The sequence below is a fragment of the Eriocheir sinensis genome, chromosome 15 (genome assembly GCF_024679095.1).
Source record: "Eriocheir sinensis breed Jianghai 21 chromosome 15, ASM2467909v1, whole genome shotgun sequence".
NCBI classification, from domain to species: Eukaryota; Metazoa; Arthropoda; class Malacostraca; order Decapoda; family Varunidae; genus Eriocheir; species Eriocheir sinensis.
Genome location: NC_066523.1, coordinates 1762503 through 1782189, shown reverse-complemented (window position 1 = coordinate 1782189; position 19687 = coordinate 1762503). Strand labels below are relative to the sequence as shown.

At 43.5% G+C, this 19687-nt stretch overlaps 1 protein-coding gene across 1 annotated transcript in view; it reads left to right on the top strand.

The window, feature by feature from the left end:
* Positions 1-19687, top strand: part of LOC126998705 (von Willebrand factor A domain-containing protein 8-like) — a 65925-nt gene that overhangs the window by 36235 nt on the left and 10003 nt on the right. Inside the window, exon 3 of the mRNA XM_050860693.1 lies at positions 19282-19440. Coding sequence (XP_050716650.1) covers positions 19282-19440 — 159 coding nt within the window. The remainder of the gene's footprint in view (positions 1-19281; positions 19441-19687) is intronic.

The window sequence follows — 19687 nt, the reverse complement described above, 5'->3', positions numbered from 1 at the left end:
TGAGGAAGGCACAACAGCAGTCGCAGTAGGTGTGTGAGTGGGGAAGGGAAGGGGAAGGGAGGAGTTGCGGAATGCCGTGAGCCGTCCTCCCTAAGCCTTCCCCAACACACAGCCATCACGGAGACAACGGCACCAGTTTACGGCGGGCGAGTAAATCAAGATGAGCGATACTACGGGTTTCCTCGAGCCTTGTGAATGGAATGCGCCGCTGGACTTAGGGTTTTGGGAACGTACCAGTGTTTTAGTTGATTTTTTTTTCGTGTGTGTGTGGAAGTAAAGCTTGTGTACAGGATAGCTATTTGGGGTTGTAAGGGAAGTTTAATGTGTATGTTTGGCAGCTAAAGGCAACGTATGAAGTAAAACTGGGTAGTGGATTTAGTTAGACAGTGAGGATAAAAAAATTGTTAATTGTTTGTAAGGGAAGTTTTATGTGTGTCTGGCTGCTAAAGGAAACGTAGGAAGGAAAATTGGGTAATGGATTTTGAGTTAGACAGTGAGGATAAAGAATAGTTGGTTGTTGTTGGTTGCTTCTACAGAAATAAAAGTTACATATATATTGGTTGCTTCTAGATAAAATAATATTTCGATAAATTTTGGTTGCCTCTTAAAAAATAAAAGTCCCATAAAGTTTGGTTGCCTTTAAATATATAAATTCCATAAATGCTGGTTGCTTCATAAAAAAAAATGTTCCATAGATCTTGGTTGTTTCAAATAAATTAATAGCTCCATGAACGTTGATTGCTTCTTAAAATAATATAATAGGTACATAAATTTAAACGTTTAAAGACTAAAAACAAATTATATACCCAAGTCGTTACCAGCCAGCAAGATGATATATACAGTACACGCACACTGACCTTATGTTCTTTCAGTGTAAAAATAAAGAAAAAAATATAAATAGAATAACCAATGTTTGTATTTTTCATCGGTACTTCTTCCTTCTCCTTGGCTTTCTGTGTCATTTTTGTTATTTCAGAGTAAAAAAAGAATAACTGATGTTTGTCTTCATCGGTACTTCTTCCTCTCTTTTTGCGTTCCGTCATCATGTTTGTTATTTCAGATTAAAAAAATAAAAATAACTAATGTTTGTCTTCTTCAACGGTACTTATTCCCTCCTATCGTCATTTCGTTCGTGTGTTTGTTATAGAGTAAAAAATAATAGCCAATGTTTTTATTCTTCAGAGGTACTTCTTCCTTCTCTTTGGCGTCCCGTGCGTCGTGTTTGTTATTTCAGAGTAAAAAAAATACTAGTAACCAATGTTTGTCTTTTTCAACGGTACTTATTCCCTCCTATCGTTATTTCGTTCGTGTGTTTGTTATAGCGTAAAAAATAATAACCAATCTTTGTCTTCTTCAATGATAGTTTAGTCCCTTTGGCGATCCGTGCGTCGTGTTTGTTATTTCAGAGTAAAAAAAATAAACAGTAATTTTCAATGTTTGTCTTCTTCATCGGTACTTCATTCCTCCCTTTTGCGTTCCTTGCGTGCGTGTGTTTATTGAGTACTGCTTGGCGTCGACGGTACTCTGTTCTTGGAAGCAGTAAACCTCAGGAGAAAGTTCAAGGAATGGTGTTTGAAGGTACTCACGGGTCTTTGCTGCTGCTACGGTGACTTGTTGTTGTTGTTGTTGTTGTTGTTGTTGTTGTTGTTGTTGCTGTTTATTGTTATTTTTGTTCACTCGGTCCTTCCTTCCTACTCGTTTTTCTCTCCTTCTCCTTCCCTTTCCTTCCCTTTTTTCTCTCCTTCTCCTTCCCTTTCCTTCCCTTCCCTTCCCTTCCATTCCCCATACCCTTCCTCCTTCCTTCTCTCCTACCCTTCCCTTTCCTTCCCTTCCCAAACCCTTCCTCCCTCCCTCCACTCCTCTACTCTCATTCATTACATTTTCTTCTCATTTTTTTGTTCCAGTTTATTTTTCGCCTTTTGATTCACCTCTGCCTTTTTTTCTTGCCTTCAGTTCCTCTCAGTGTTCTTCCTTTTCTTCATTCTTTATCATTCTGCTCCCTCACCCCCTCTGCTCACCCCTTTTTCTCTCCTTTCGCTTTCTTTTTTCCCTTACTGATTCATCTTTGCTTTCTTCTCTGTCAATCCTTCTCAATTTTCTCCTCTCTTTCTTATTCCTTATCATTCTGTTCACTTTCCACTCTCCTTCCCTAATCTTCTCTACTCCTCCTTCCCTTCCCTTCCCTTCCCTTCCTTTCCCATCCTTTCCCTTCCTAAACTCTTCCCTTCCCTTCCCTTCCCTTCTCTTCCCTTCCCAAACCTGTCCTCCTTCCTTCCCCTTCCCCCTTCCCTCCCTCCCTTCTCCCCGTCTCCCTAAGGTATCCAGTTTCTCTTAATTGAATAAAACTTTTAATGGGAAGCTCATGACTTTTCGCGGGCAGGTCACGCAGTCGTTCGTCACACCGAGGCAGGCAGTGGCAGGACAGAAAGATTAGGGAAAGATTAGCTCCCTGTCCAGTGTTACCAGACCCTCCTCAGAACACTGCATTCATTGTTTTCTGCTTAAAATCTATCACTCTCCCTCAAATGACGGTATTCAGTTAAACTTCTCATCTAAACCTAAATTATGACGGTATTCAGTTAAACTTCTCATCTAAACCTGAACTATTTATGCATTCTGACGGAGCGGGAAGAATAAGCCAGAATTAATTAAGCTGATTTGACTGTCGTATTTAGGAATCATTGTCCTGTACATATGCCTTGCCCTGCGTCCGTCCTGGGTCCATCCACTGCACTTCCTTATGAGACGCGATGCAGTACTGGGATGCGTGCAGGTGCTGTGTTGGGCTGGGTACAGGTTGGAGTATAGGTATGTAGACGCGATGCAGTGCTGGGATGCTTGAAGCTGCGGGATTGGCTGGGTAGAGACTGGAATATAGGTGTGTAGACGCGAGGCAGAGGTGGGATGCGTGGAGCCGGTATTGGTTCGGGGTTAGGCTGAGTAAAGGTTGCAATATAGACGTGTAGGAAGCTTGTATATATGGTACGTGTGTGGGGGATGAAGCTCTGGGGTATATTGTTAGATTTGTTATCATCGTTGTTCTTGTTACTATTTTTGTTATTGCCATTTAGCTAGATAAAGGATGTACTATAGGTATGTAGGAAGGTTGTATGTATAATATGTATGTGTATGAGATCCTGTTGTGTGGTTTGCCAGATTTGCTAATAGTTAAAACAAGACCCCCTGAACTTGATCTGATTGCTATTTTTTTCTGCATATATATGTGTCTGTGTAGTCTAGTAAGGATTTTTTTAACGTAAGGAAAAATATGTCGAGATTGGGGAGGTTTGGTCTTGCTTTCCGCTCCCTTTGCACGAAAATTCAGCGTCGTCACTGTTCACACCGAAAACAGAACAATTGCCACCTGGAGTTATTAGTGTCTTTGTCTTTTAAGCTGCGTTTGTGTCTTCTTTTTTGTGCTAATGGCGTGCAGGCGAGGGAGGACAAGAAAACTGTTTTAGGTCAATGTCTTCTTTGTGTTGCGTAAGTGTTGGTTACTCTTTTTTCTTACTGCCGAGTCGATAACTTTAAGGTCTTTTTTCGTTTTTGATATTTAGTTTTATTTTATCAGACCGTTTATTTTATTTGTTTTATAATATACAGTTTATTTTTCTTTATCGTTTGTATTTATTTTCTTAATTTTTAACGTTTATTTCGTACAGGTTCGATCTTTTATTGTTTTTATTTATTTAATTATTATTTTTACGGCAAAGGAAGCAGCTCTAGGGCGAAAGAAAATGAGAAAAAAATAAGCCCACTAACCATTCTTCCTATATAAGAGATGAATGGTCAAAGGAGAGCTCAATTTGATGCATATATATTCAGAGGCACGTCATCAATTCATATTAATGGCGAATGAATGCTTGTAGGAAACGAATGCGGAAACCTTGTATAATTTACCGTGTGTGTGTGTGTGTGTGTGTGTGTGTGTGTGTGTGTGTGTGTGTGTGTGTGTGTGTGTGTGTGTGTGTGTTCACCTGCCTCACGCCACCTGTTTCCCCCTCAATCAGGTGTCTGTCCTCGCGGGGATTACCTTCAGAAACCCAGGTGCTCAGCGGCCGCACGATTACCTCTTTTTCCTATTATTTTTGTCCACGGTAACAACTGCGGCGCACGGGGACACTGGGGAGGGGATGAAGGGGTGGTGGTGATGGGGGAGAGCAAAGAGAAGGGGGAGGTTATCTTATGTTGGGGTGAGGGCGCTAGGCTAAAAGGAAATGGGCTAACGGCTTTGAGTGGATTGGTTAGAAGGGGAACAGCTGATCATGGAGGAGGGGGCAGTAGGGAAAAGGGGAAGCGAATGGAAAATGGGGAGGGGACAGAGGGAGAAGAAGAGAGGGGAAGAGTATTAGGGGGCAAGAGGGAGAAGAGGAAGAGAGGGGAAGGGGTAGATCCTTGTGTTGACCAAGTTAGGCTAGCGGGAGAGCTGAAAGTGTAAGAAAAAACGGGAGATGGGAGAGGGAGAATAGTTTGAGGGAGAGGAAGTAGGAGAGTCACGGTTTGAAGGAAGGGTAAAGAAAGAATGAATGAAGAACGGATGAAGAAGTAGAGAAAGTAGAGTGAATCAAGAAAAATGAAGGAAGAATGGGAGGAGGGAAAGACGGCATTTGCTACGGTTTGAGTGAAGATAAGGAAGGCTAGAGGGAAGATTGAATGCAACAAGGGACATGTAAGGAAGGAAATGGGTGAAAGAGAGGAAAAGATAAAGAGAATCAAGAGAAATAAGATAGAGGGAGGGAGGGAGGTAAAGACAATGGGTGCTACGGTTTGGGGAAGGTTGGGGGGATGCAGTGACGGACATGTATAAGGAAGGGAATGGAAGATGGAGTGGAAAAAGTAAAGGGAGTCAAGAGAAATCGGAGGGAGGGAAGGAGGGGGAACAGGATTTATTATGGTTTTGGGGGAAGGTAAAGAAGACTGGAAGGAAGGAGGCATGCAATGGGGGATGTGTAGGGAAGGCATGATGGAGTGATGGTCAAAGAAATCAAGAGAAATTGGAGGGAGGGAGAAGGGAAGAAAGGCATTACTTGTTATAGAGTGCAGCTGCAAGTCTTCTGTTACAAGCCACCACGGAGGATCAGTCTTGTTTATTGTCTCCATTGGTAATGTCTCTCTGTCCCCTGCAAGTAAGACACAGACAAACTACGCTATTCCGCCTGTTTTGTGTCTTTGTTGGTGTGTCCGTATTAGCGATAAAAGCATAAGACAACTGAACTCCATCGGTAATGTCTCCCTGTCCCCTGCAAGTAAGATAGACAAACTACGCTATTACGCCTGTTATGTGTCTTTGTCTCCGAGAATGACTGGCGAAGTATTTAATTAAAGAGTAACTGCCTGACTTCTGAATTGGGAAGGTTATGAATGATGTCTGTCTCTGTGAATTCATTGATTGCGATTACTTCAAATTACCGGCAAGTTCACTTTATAGATTGCGATAATGTCTGCCTGCCTGCTTATACGTAACTGACAAACTAAGTAATTAATTGACTGACTAACTGACTGCTTGGCTGACTGACTTACTGACTGAATGACTGGCTGGCTGATATATAAACTCGCAGTCAGCACGTCAGTTTGGTCGACACGAAAATTATCAAATCAATGCCGTGACTAATTAGACAGTATGAAACGTACTCTATTAAGATTCGTTGTGACTGCATTGACGCCTGGCTGAGTGATTAACAAGCGTGCATTTATGACTTTATGTGGTTGAATTACTGAAACTCGCCAATCAAAACCGTGGACTTACTCAATTCAGTAATGTACAATAGTAATTATGCTCTTCTGTGAGGCTCATGATCGGTATTGTATGATAATAAATATGAAATGCTCTCGACTGGAATAACATTTAATAACAGAATACATTAACCGGCCCTGCAATTAGTCAGTTAATTTCGTTTAGGCAGTGCATTCATTCCATTAACTGCACACATATACACACACACGACACACTAACTAACCATCTCCGTCACTCAATTACAGTACTTTATTAACTCACTAATTACTACCACAACCAACCCCGCGATGCATTAACAGCCGCGGTCAATTACAGTTCCTCAAAGCTTCCCCGAGTGACTATTATCCAGGCTAATAGCGACTCTTTATTAATCGACCCGTGAATGTAACACTACGCACCGCCACCGCCGCCGCATGATTGTTACGGCGATTGTGTGCTTGTGTGACCGGGGAATTACTATCTGGTGTGCGTGCGTGTGTGTGTGTGTGTGTGTGCGTGCGTCCTGGCGTGTTACAGCTTACGGCGCCGACACGGTAATTCTGTAGAGTACACCCGATGGCAATGACGATGATGGTGATGATGGTGATGACGAGAGGTGGACATGTAGAGTGGAAATTGGTTCACGCATAGCTAACTGGTGTTGATGGTGGTGGTTGGAGGGTGTGTGGTGGTGGTAATAGCAGTAGTAGTAGTGGTGGATGTAGTATTGTAGTAGTAGTAGTAGTAGTAGTAGTAGTAGTAGTAGTAGTAGTTTCACATGCAGAGGAATATATAAAATGAGAAATAAGATGGAATATTGAGTAAGATTCAGAAAGAGAGGAAAACAAATGAGAATCGGAATAAGGAAACCAAAACATTGACTTCATCCAACCCGCATCCCTCTCCACTTTATCTCTTTGCAATTTACTCAAGGGTGTTTGCCAGTTTGTACTTACCTTTCCAATTAGTACGCATACAAAAAAATATCAAAAGTAAAGACCTGAAAAATTGTACCCCCAAAAAAGGATGAGGATGAAATTATTTGGGCCGTATTTTTCATTTTAATTCGTCAGGTCATTTGTTTTGTTTGGTTTTAGTTTTGATCATGATTACTTATATTGGAAGGAACACACTCTACCTGCGTATATATATTGACTTTAGCTGTGCATTCACCTTGTGTTTATATCTAATTAACGCATATATACCCACCTGTGCATGAGTATCTAATTAATTAATGTATGAGGAAATGTTTAATCGAGACATTCACACCTACCTTTACAGAGAGGAAGAACTAACCGCTTCCTTTAAAACAACGCAAAAACGAAGCAACACCTAATTAGCAACACAACACAACATGAAATTAGAAACACACACTCACAAAAAGACAAAAATAATCTCCCTCCTGTTCATCTTTCACCCCAAACATGACACGAATATATTTTTTCTTTTCTTATTTTCTTTTCCTTTTTTTCTTTTTTCCTTCACTGTTTTGTTAACCTTAATTAACTCACCTGTGCGTAATAGGTGAGAAAAAAATGGCTTACCTTTACACAGGAAGAAAAAAATAGTGGTGGTAGTTGTGTGGTGATGATGATTTTGAGGTCGAAGTGATGATGGTGTGATGGTGAAGGAGGTGGAGGAGGGTGGGGTGGTGATGTGTGTTGTTGTTCATGTGTGTGGTGATGGTGATGGTGGTGGTGAAGTGAGGTGTTGTGGTGACTATGATACTATGTGGTGGTGGTAGTGGTGATGGTGCTGGTGCTGGTAAGGCGATGTGATAGTGGTGGTGACGGGTTGACTTTTGTTATGGTGACTGATAGTGAAGAAGTGGTTATGATGATGGTGATGGCGTGCTAACATTGGCGATGATTGTGATTGACGTTGACGGTGTTGATAGTACTGGTATAGATGATGGTGTTGGTGGTGGTGTGCTTATAACAGTAATATAGTAAGTTTTCAAGATTAATAATGAAGAGCAATGATGAGGTGATGATTATAATACGTCTAGTGATAGTGAAGATGATGATGGTGTAGTGTATATGATATTAACGATAGTAGCAAGATGATGGTATTGACGGTAGTAGTAGTAGTAGTAGTATAAGTTGTAGTGGTAAATGTGGTGTCAGTATAATTGCTTGTGGTGATGGAAGTGGTGGTGATGTTAGTAGTTAGATAGTGGTGGTGAATGTGGTGTTAGTGTAATTCCTTGTGGTGGTGGTGGTGTGAGCGCCCGCGTGTGAGTCCAGCAAGCGTTCGTCAGGTGGCGTGAGGAAAAACCTGGCAATGTAGTGTGGCTTATGGTCCTTTTGTGTCTGTCTGCCTTCCTTCCGCCTTGCTCGACCCCTCCATGGCTTAGCTTAGTCAGGAGGAGGAGGAGGAGGAGGAGGAGGAGGTCAAAAACATGAAGAACAAGAAAGATAAAACATAAAGAAAAATAGAAGGAGGATGAGGCAGAAACAAAAACAGGAAGTCGAAAAAGAAAGAAGGAAAAGAATAGGAGAAAGAGAAGGAAAATATGAATACGAAAAAGAAAGATAAAATGAGAATGGAGAGGAGGGGGAAGAAACAAAAACAGGAAGTCGAAAAAGAAAAAAGGAAAAGAATAGGAGGGAGAGAAGGAAATTAAGAAGAAGAAAAAGAAAGATAAAAGGAGAATGAAGAGGAGGAAGAGGAGGAATTAGAAAAAGTAGAAGACAAATAAGAAGGAAAAAGTAAGTTGGAGATAGCAGTGTTGTTGTTGTTGTTGTTGCTTGTGGTCTTGGTCTAGATAATGGTGGTGGTGGTGGTGATGTTCGTGATGAAAACGGTGGTGATAAAGATAATGATAGTGGTGATGAAGATAGTGGAGGTGTTGGTGGCGGTGATGACTCCTGCGTTCTTTCTTTCACACCATCACCACCACCACCACCACCACCACCACCACCACCGCCACCACCTTCCATTTTCGCCTCAGTATCCACATTTTTCTTGCCTCGATAAGTAAATTGCGGCAGATTATAAAAGTAAAGTAAAAAAACTCAGTCCCTTTGTTGACCGGCGGTTGAGGTGTTGAAAGAACCTCCACCTTTGTTCAGTGAGACGGTTGCCTCCCTCCCTTCTTTCTTTCTTTCTTTCTTTCTTTCTTTCTTTCTTTCTTTTCTCCCTCCCTCCCTGCTTTCTTTCCTCCCTGTCCCCACACGTTATCTCCTCTCTCTCTTCCTCCTCCTTCCTTCCACCGTTTCCCTGAGTTATCTTCTCCCTTTCTCTCTCCTTCCCTTCGTCTCCCCCATCCCTCACTCCTTCCTTCTACCCATGCTTCCACCCTTTCCCCAATTTATCTCCCTTAATCCCCTTTCCTCTCTCCCTCTTTCTCTTTCCCCTTTTTTCCTTCTTCTTTGTCCCCTTTCCCTCCCTCGTTCCTTCCAAACTTCCCTCCCTTCTTTCCTCTTTCCCTTTTTTTCCTTCCTCCCTTTTTTCCTTCCTACCTCTTCCACCCTTTCTCCCTAGTTACCTTCTCCCTCCCTCCCTTCTTTTCTCCCTATCTGTCCCCCTTCCTGACCTCTTCTTTTCTTCTCTCTGTCCCCTTTCCCTCCCTCCCTCCTTCTCACTCTCCCCCAAGTTATCTTCTCCCTTCCTCCCTCTCACCCCTCCTCTCCCTTTGCTCCCCCTTTATCTCCTTCCTTTCCCTCCTCTCTGTCCCCTTTTCCTCCCTCTTTCCACTTTTCCCTCAAGTTACCACCTCTTTCCCTTCCTCCCTCTCAACGCGAACCCAAGTAGATTCGTCAACTTTGACTTTAAATCTCTGCGTCATGTCACTAAGCCGCCCTTCATTCGCCTCAGCACTGTATACTCTACCCCCCGGGCCTTTATTAGTGTATTTAAAAGCCGTTGATGAGTCACCTTGTCGATTGGTTTACTAGAGTCAAGGTATGATTATAATGTCATGATTCTCGTCTCTATCTGCAGCTTCGTCCCTTAATAAACCCATGCTGAAAGTCATTTATCAGATTGTTTTTCTGAAGGGTGATGATTTTTCTCAGCCATAATGGACTCCAACAATATTCAAACAACCGACGTCTGATTAATAGGGCGGTATTTTGACGTCGCTAATTACCCCCTTCTTTAGTACACTCATTTTTGTATCCTATCAGCACTACTATACTGTCAAGAGACTAACTAAGATCGCTGGCCAGGGGTTCAGAAATCATATGTCTAGCTTCCTTTAAAACACGCAAGAGAATATTATCTAAACCATTCAGTGCTAGTTGCAAATACCTTCTTCACCCTCTCAGGAATCATTCTTTTTAACCCAATTTTGTATTTCACAGCGTTGGTCATTCATATAAGGTCTGTTTTAATTAACCAGCTATTGTAAGGAGGTCAAAACTCACTAATATGCACCTTAATACACGATAGCATTATGATATAGGTTAGTCTTATCAAAACACAATATGATGTAGGTTACTATTTTTAAACACAATATAATCTCGGTTACTATTTTTAAACACAATATAATCTAGGTTAATATTTTCCAACTGTGATCTAGGTTACTATTTTTAAACACAATATGATCTAGGTTAGTATTATCGAAAGAGTAATTCATGAAGTAGTTATCTGTTCCCTCGTCAAGTATAACCACACCACCACCACCATCATCATCATCATCATCGACTGCTTTTTTTTCCCTCCTTTCATCACAGTCTCTTGATCTCCGGCGATTGGCGAGGCAAGACGCGCGCCGTGCATGTGTTTATCCATCGACTTGTGGCGGAAGTTAAAAGGTGTCGGCCATTGATCCCTCTATTCTGCCTCCCCCTACCGCTCCTCCGCCCTTTCTTCTCTCCCTTTATACCGTCCATCCTCCTTTTCTTTCTTCCATCTCTCCCTACTGTCCTTCATCCTTTCTTTCTTCCATCCCTCCCTACCATCCCTTCTTTCTACCTTCCATCCTTCCCTAGCATTTCTCTCTTTTCTTTCTTCCCTTCCTCCCATGCAACCGTTTCTTCGTCCTTCCTTCCTTCCCTCCATCCCTCCCATTCGTTCCTCCTTTCTTTCTTCCCTCCCTCCCTACTGTTCCCCCTTCCTTCCATCCTTCCCTTGCATTTATCTTCTTTCTTTCCTCCCTCCCAACCATTCTTTCCTTCTTCCAGTCTTCCTTTCTGTCTCTCCCTACTGTTCCTCTTACCTTTCCTCCCACTCATGGAGGTTTATGTTCCTTTCCCCTTTTCCTGCTTCCCTTACATTCCTCCCCTCCTCTTTCCCCTCATTCCTACGCCCCCTCCTCCGTATCCCCCTTCCCTCCTTCGATGCCGGTGTGACGAAGCTTGTGATGAAGGTGGTCAAACTCTCTTATGCTACGGCTCTGGTAATGCAATGTTCTCTCGTGGCCCGGCTGAACTGTACGAGGTTTGGGTCACCTTAGGATTACTTTTTGTTTTGGTAATAGAGAACAACTTACCAAAAAAGAGAAAGTCGTAGGAAGGAAGGGAGGAGACAATACAAAAACGCGTGATGGAAGGTAAAAAAAGACAAAAAAAGAATCGTAGTAATGGGAAAATAATCGCAGCTGAAGAAAAAGACAAGAATAAGGTTTGTAAATGAAAGGAAAAAAACTTGTGATGATTAAGGAAGAGAAGGAAAACCGGTAATACTGAAATGTAGAAAAAGAGAAACCTTGTGACAAAGAGAAATTAAGAAACGATGTGAAAAAAGTAATTACAAAAGAGAAAGAAAGGAATTAAGAGAGAGAGAGAGAGAGAGAGAGAGAGAGAGAGAGAGAGAGAGAGAGAGAGAAGCATGACCTCAGACGAAAAGAAGAGCAAAAAGTGAGAAACCATTGAGGCGAAAAAGAGCAAAAAACAGGAAAAAAAAAAAACTGTAGCGTGTTTGAAATTTAAAGGCGAGGAGAAAAAGGAAAATAGACTAAAAGCGTAAAAGATTATCAACAGAATAAAAAAAGGGATGAAAAATGAGACAAAAAGAACGTCGTGCAAAAAGGCGTAAAAGCAAAGAAAGAGAATAATAACCTTGCTAAAATTATCCTTTACCAGAAGAAAAAAACGCTGGAGATATAGGAAAAAAAAAGGAAGAAAATCACAAAAAAATGCTCACGGTCCATAACAAAACAACAACAACAATGACAGCAGCAACAACAATGACAACAACAATAATGACAACATCACCACCACCACCAACAACAACAACAACAAAGAAACAATAAAAACAACACATACATAAAATAACTATATCTATATGGTGAGGCGGTGGCCGAGTGGTCAGCGTGAGGTCGTGCATGGTAAGCCCGTGGACCACTGAAACACGCTGCATGATTTTCCAAACCATCGCTGAGGGGTGCAAGATTACCCACATGCTGCTCAGATCTTCAATCAACCCTCTATAATAACTAGCTGAAGTACCCGGCGCTGCCCGGAAGAAATAAGACCCAGAAAAACAACATACAGACGGACGTTCTCCCTTTATATAGTCCACTTCCAAGTTTTTGGGAGCTATATATAGGATGGCTAGGACTTGATGTAGTGCTCACAACTATTGCAGTAGTCATCACAGCTATGAGGGTAGTCATCACAACTATCACAGTAGTCATGCTCCTCATCGGCAGAAAACGCCGATGGTTCCAACGTTTGGACCATTTTTGATAGTTTTTTTATTAAATAACTTAAAAAATTGTATATTAATGTCCTAATATTATGTGCCACGATTACTGGGGAGCATAAAAACATATAAAGCTTATGTCTGTAGCTACCACCGTTTGGACGTCTATAAAGGACATACAGACGGATGAGAGTCGCCCTTTATATAGTAGATTCGCCTGCGCCACTAACGGGCTGGGGTCGTCCAGGCAGCACCTGAAAAAAAATCTAACTGACGAGAAAAATAATGGAAATAAATAAAAAAATAACACATAGTCGATACATGTTTTTTTCTCCTCGTAGCAAAGATAACAAAATCCATAGCGGCTTCCCTTTGGACTCGAAGAAAAGTTTTTTGTTGCTTGCTTTTTCACTTCCTTTCGTCTTTTGAGTTATTCACGCGAGGCTTGAGCTGCATGGCGACAAAGACAAGGCCGCGGGTGGACGCTGCCGCTGCACACAGGTGGCGACAGGTGACTAATGAACGCAAGCAAGCAGGCAGGTGAGACGGGGAGGTAAGGGAAGGAGGGAGAAAGGGAGGAAAAGGAAAATAGGTAGATAGGAAGGTAGAGGAAGGAGGGAGAAGGAGAAAGAAAAGGGAAAAAGAAGGTAGGAAGGTAATGAGGAACGGAGAGAGAGAGAGAGAGAGAGAGAGAGAGAGAGAGAGAGAGAGAGAGAGAGAGAGAGAGAGAGAGAGAGAGAGAGAGAGAGAGAGAGAGAGAGAGAGAGATGAGGAATGATAGGGCAGAAGAAGATAAGGAGATAAGAAAGGGTGGGAGGAGAGAAGGTATAGGAGGAAGACAACTTTTCTTCCTGAACGCTGCGAGTCGTGAAAAGCCTGTCTTCTCAAAAGGGACATGGAGGATGGTGCGAGACGAGAGGTGGTTGAGTTGAGAAGCGAGGTGTTTACGAGGATATAAGAGTCGTCGAGGAGGAAAAGGAGCAAGAAGAGGAGGAAGAGGAACAGCTGGAGCTAGCACATTAAGATCAAGTGAAGAAGATGGCAAACAAGTATACAGTCTGGGTTAATTAAGGAATGCAGGTGAACCATCGAATATTTACCTTGTTATTAAAAATGAAGAGTATGGAGTACCTGGTGAAGAGAAAGAAAGAGAAGAGAAAAGAAAAGAGGAGAGATTAAACAATGATTAAGAGAAATAAAAAAGAAAAGAAAAAAAAAGAAAAGGGGTAGGTTCAATATATGCCTCACCAGATTACACTCTCCCAAGGCACACCGGACAGAAGGTATGCAGATAACTCACCGATGATGGAGGAGAAGAAGGAAGAGGAAGAAGAAGAGGAGGAGGAGGAGGAAGAAGAGAAGAAGAAGGAGGCAGTGCTAACACGATAATGTCACGCGCTTACTATGATTATCGCAAAAGATGGATTAGCCCAACCACAGCCCCGCCGAGGGAGATATTTCACGGACAGGCGACCCGGAGGTGACCATTAAATTCCTCCCGAGTGGCGAAGACTGTTCTTAGGGCGCGCCAGGCAGAGTTACGAGCCACTGAGTTACGTAAGGTTGGTGGGGAGAAGGGGAGTGAGGGGGAAGGGGAAGAAAAGGAGGAGGAAGGGAGGGGGAGAAGAAAGGGGGGAAAGTTTATGTGGTCAGTTGGTCTTTCATTTCTGCGAGTTTCTTCTTTTTTTCTTTGTCTTTTTCTTTCCTTCTTTTCTTTCGTCTTTCTTTTCTTTAATCTCCTTTTTTTTTCTTTCATTTCGTTTTCCTTGATTCCTTTTTTATTATTTGTCTTGTTTTCCTTCCTTCTGTCTTTCCTTCCTTCCTTCCTTCCTTCCTTGCTTCCTTTCTTCTGTCTTTCTTGATCTCCTTCCTTCGTTCCCTCCTTCTTTCCTCCGTCCGTCTTTCTTTAATCTCCTTCCTTTCTTCCTTCCTTCCCCCTTTCCTTTTATTTTTCTTTCTTCTTTTCCTTTCCTTCTTTTCTTCTGTGTTATCTTATTCCTTTCTATCTTTCTCTCCTTTCCTTCCTTTCTTCCGGCTAACCTTCTTCCTTTCTATTATTCTTTCTCTTCTTTCCTTCCTTCCCTCTCCTTTCTTTCTATTTTTCTTTTTCCTTTTCCTTCCTTCCTTTCATGTTCCTACCCTTCCGTTTTCCATTCTCTCTTCTTCCTCTCCTTCCTCCCTTGCTTCATCCTTTCCCCCCTCACCTGAGCTCACTATACTCAAGGTGAAAATCCGTGTTCTATTATTATGAAGTGCAAAGGAGGAAGAGGAAGGAAGAAGCGAGGGAGAGAGGAATAAAGGGAGGAAGGGAGAAGGGAGAGTATACGCTGCCACATGTTGCTATACTCCCTTATTTCTTTACGTTTCTCTATCCACTCCTTCCGTCCTCCCTCTTTCTCTCCCTCTCTTTCTCTCCTTCTCTATCCGCCACTCAAGTTGCCATTTTCTTTTCTCTCCCACTCCCTGCTTCCTCATCATTCCCTCCACCCACTTCTTCTCTCCCTTCCTCCTATTCTTTCTCCCTCTTTCTCTCACTCCCTCCATCCACTTCATCCCCCTCCCTCTCCACCCTCCCTCCTTTTCCATTTCTCCCTCCTTCTCTCACTCCCTTAACCCTTCTTTTCCTTCCTCCTATTAATTCTCCCTCTTTCTTTCACGCCCTTCACCCCCTATTCATCTCTCCCTTCTCCTTGTTCTTTCTCCCTCCTTCTCTCACTTCCTCCACCCACTCCATCCCCCGTGCCTCTCTCCCTCCCTATTCTTCCATCGCTTCTTAATCACTTCCTCCCTCCTTCCCGTCCACCTAACAGAGTCATTATCAGGTGGTGGTGGTAGTGGTGGTGGTGGTGGTATCGCGACCCCATTCACCTGGTAAAATTGGGGGTATACGATATAGCTGCGCGTGGCCTTAGTGCTCATCTCTGTCGCATTGGCATGAACGTGTTGATTATAGTTACGTTCATGTGGTAGCTAGCGGGTGAATGGCTTGTCAGGGGAGGGTTGAAAGGGTTGGCGGATGAGAGAGAGAGAGAGAGAGAGAGAGAGAGAGAGAGAGAGAGAGAGAGAGAGAGAGAGAGAGAGAGAGAGAGAGAGAGAGAGAGAGAGAGAGAGAGAGAGTTAAGGAGCTCTAAGTTTCCCTGACCTAAAAATTCCTCCCGCAGCCGAAATACATAAAAGATTTGCTAACAACCCACAATTACAGTTATTTTCTTGTTTATTTCGTGTGTTTATCTGGTCTTCATCTCGTTTTCCATTAAGGAGAATCATTATTTGGCCATCTTCATCACACACACACACACACACACACACACACACACACACACACACACACAAGCAGAGTTCTAAGGCCCATTCACATGATAATTGGGCATCTGTAGTGTCCGAACTTATTACACGTCAGTTTCGAAGCACAGAGAAGTAGAGGGCGGGGTTCAGGTTCGGCAAGGAGGCTACTCACACGCGTACTGACTCCCCGGTGCCCAGTGTGCCCTGTGCCGTGTGTCAGGAGGGGCGTGGTACTGAGCTTTCGTGTCCTGTTTGTCGCGGAATTGAGCGCAGCATCGTATGATCAAGAGACAGGGATGTTTATGCTGGATTCTTGTGTCACATCTGAATCTACTCTACCTGGAATGGTGCTTCAGTTCTACACGTCAAAACGAGTGTTCCCATACCCTCTTCGTTATCCTGTTCCGTCACCTGAAGGGCCTACTGGTCGTGCGGATGGGCCCAAAGACTGGTTAGTAGTGCGTGGATCAAGCTGGCCTTCATTTTTCGTTGTCACTCATTTACTTGCTCACTCGTTCACAGTCACTCATTCACTTACAATAATTCACTCATTCACATTTATTCATTCACACACTTGCTCGTTTACAATCATTCACTCACTCCTCTGACACACATTAAGGGTCGTATTTTAAAACATTTCGTCGCCCAAGTTCACATATTTGACAAGGCTTTCGTATGTGTTGAGGGCATTTCCAGGAGTAGTCTTGTGACCCTGGTGGTAGTTTGACCCTTCCCCAGTAGCAATAGCCTAAAGAAACACTCACGGCTCAAGGGCAACAGTACAAAAAAAAAAGCCCGCTACTCGCCATTCCCATAATAGATAACAGTAAAGAGTAGCCAACTATTACTCATTCACACTTATTCACACACTCGTTCACAATCATTCACTCACTCTCACACGCACTGAAACTCTCATAAAGATTAGCTGATAGGATTACTCATACACACTAATTAATCCTCTCTCACAGACTGGCATTCACACATTCCCTCGTTATAAATCTCACAAACTGACTGACCGATGCACTCACACACTCATTAAAGCTCCTCAAGACTAGCCCATACACGCCCTCACGCACTTGACCTTTTACTCCCCCCATCACCTACTCACATTAACTCTCCTTCCTTCGCTCTTTCTCTCACTTCCTCCATCCACTTCATCTCCTTCCTTCTTTTCCTTTTCTCTCCTCCTCTTATTCCCTTCACCCCTCTCTCCCTTCCTCCTATTAATTCTCCCTCTTGTTTCACTCCCTTCACCCCTTATCCATCTCACCCTTCCTCCTGTTCTTTCTCCCTCCCTTCTCTCACTTCCTCCACTCACTTCATCCCCCGTCCCTCTCTCCCTCCTCTTATTTAAGCATCGCAAGGAATAAGCCAGTCACCACCACCACCACCCTCATCACCATCATTATCTCCTCCTCTCTTCACTATTATCGGCCTTCCTTCTTCACGCTCTTCCACTCCTCGCTTTACCTCACCTCGCCTCGCCACGCATCTGCAGTAGCCGCCGCCGCCGCCGCACCAGCTATAAAATAATTCAATAAACCAACTCCTTCTGTGTAATCTTGTTTGGGAGCCGCGATTACGGTCATTAGCGGGATAATGAAGACGCCGACCCCTCGCTGCCTAAGATTCCTCACCCTCTCCCTCGCCACTACCGCCTCCTCCTCCTCCTCCTCTCAACGCCCTTGTTAGCGCCAGGGAAAAATAGAACTTGGGGGATCGTTAACGTCAATTAGCGTGATGATCAGTATTCCCGCATGTCCTAATAACGGAAAATTAATGAGCATGCGAGCGGCCGGTGAGGGGATGGGAGGAAGAGCAGGAGATTGACTTGGCCGACTGACTGGGTGACTGGGCGGGTCTTCCAAGTCCTCACAGATCTGTTGGGAGGCAAGAGGATGCCTGACTGACTGACTTGACTTATTGGCTGAGGATCTGACTGACTGGAGCGGGTCATCTTCAGTCCTCGGAGATCTGATGTAAGGCATGAGACTGACTGACTGACTAGATGACTGACTGACTGACTAACTATCTGATTGGTGTAGGTCTTCTTCACTCACTGCCTTCGTTGTTATCTCAGGGTTGTTTATTATGTTTATGACGCAACTTGTGAGGGTTGTTCGTAGGAAGTGCCCAAATTGTCTCCATGGGACGAAAATACCTTTGAGTGGGACATTTTTGGTCAGTGAGACGTTTTGAAACATTTGAAACATCTGGTGAAGGGTAGGAGAATGACTCACTGACAGACTGGATGACTGGAGTTTTTTTTAAGTTCTTACAGATCTGATGAAGAGCAGGAGGATGACTGGATGACTGACTGGAGTGCGTCTTCTTCAGTTCTCCCAGACTGACTAACTAGATTCATGGCTACTTAAACAGTTGTAGTGTACATAAATTTTCATACCGCAACCCAGTTTTAATTAAAGTATGACCCTCACGACTTGTTAAAATCTCGCCGTCTATTTGTGAAGCAGTAGTGAAGAGATTGAACAGGTTATCAGGTACCAGTTCTTAAGCGTGACCCGTATATTGAGGACCCTTGTATTAGGTCGCTGGAGAGATGAGACGATCTTTCCCGCGCGATCTCAGCATAGAATCGCACTTACCTATTGACTGCTTGCTTGCCTGAGTGGAAGGACTTAAACTCACACACACGACGTCCGCAGAAATACGCCCATGACTCACGGCTTCTCGAACTGACCCGAACCGGAGTTAAGGAGTTTCTCTCTCTCTCTCTCTCTCTCTCTCTCTCTCTCTCTCTCTCTCTCTCTCTCTCTCGGGTGCAATTAAACCCCATCAGTCGCAGTTTCCTCGCATCACTAATGAAGTCGTTAAGAGACGCTAACAAGCTCTCTCTGCAGCCCAGGCGGGGAGGGAGTGCGCTAACATAAACTTCTTAAAAATAAACGCGTTCGTCCCTTCCTCAATAAAGTACTCTTGCAGTCAGTCGGGGTGAGGGTGTAGGTAAGTGGGTGTTGATGGGTGAGGGTGGGGGTGTAGGTAAGTGGGTGTTGATGGGTGAGGGTGAGTGGGTGGAGTTGGGAAAGGGGTGGAGAAGGGTGGCAATGGGAGAGATGTGAGTATGGGTAGGTGGATGACATGCTTTTTCCTTTTCATGTTTCCTTTTATATTCTGACTTCTTGCAGTTGCCTCCTTGATGATCTACTAATCTCATGATCGTGGTTGTATGGGTGAACGGCATATGCTTTAATTTTCCTTTTCTTGTTTCCTTTCATAGTTTGAGTCCTTGCATTAAAATTCCCCTCCGTGACAGTATATCAATCTCACGAACACGTTATATCACCTGTGCATTCCCCTATCTGTCCCTCACCTAACCCATCCCTTTCCTGCCTCGTGAGTTAAGTATATTAAACTCACGAGCACATTTTTCATCTGTGCATCCCACCTTCTCTCCACCTCACCCCTCCCTTTCCTCGCCCGTAAGTGAAGTATATTAATCTCACAAACACGGTTATCAACTTATCATCAGTGTATCATCGTGTACCTGCCCCTCACCTCACTCCTCCCTTTCCTGCCCCGTAAGTGAAGTATATTAACCTCACGAACATGTTTTTCATCCGCATCCTCGTGTACCTACCCTTCACCTGACCCTTCCCTTTTCTCCCCCGCTATCATCTGTGCACCACACTCTACCTGCGCCTCACCTCACTCCCTTTCCTTCCCCCTCACAGGAGCATTTCGGGCAGCTGCTGGAGGCGCACCCCGAAGTGGACAGCGACGTCACCTCCCGCTGCCTCTCCCTCGCCCACACGCTGCTCACGCCGGAGTCCAAGTCGCTGGGTTTGCCGGATTTCCCCGTCGACAACCTGGGCTCAGTTATCTCCATCCTGGTCAGTTGCTCGTTGGGGGTTCTGGACTCGTTCTTTTCTGTATAGATGGATTTATTCTTGTCTGTATAAGTGGATTTAGATGTTATTTTATCGTTGCAAGATGTTTTAGGTTTATGAAGTTATTGTAAGTTATGATTTTTAAGATTTTAAGATTATAAAAGTTCTGTAATAGCCTCTTGTTGCATTTATTTATTTATTTATTTATTTATTTATTTATTTTTTTTTTTTTAGGTTTTCCCTCAGTTCT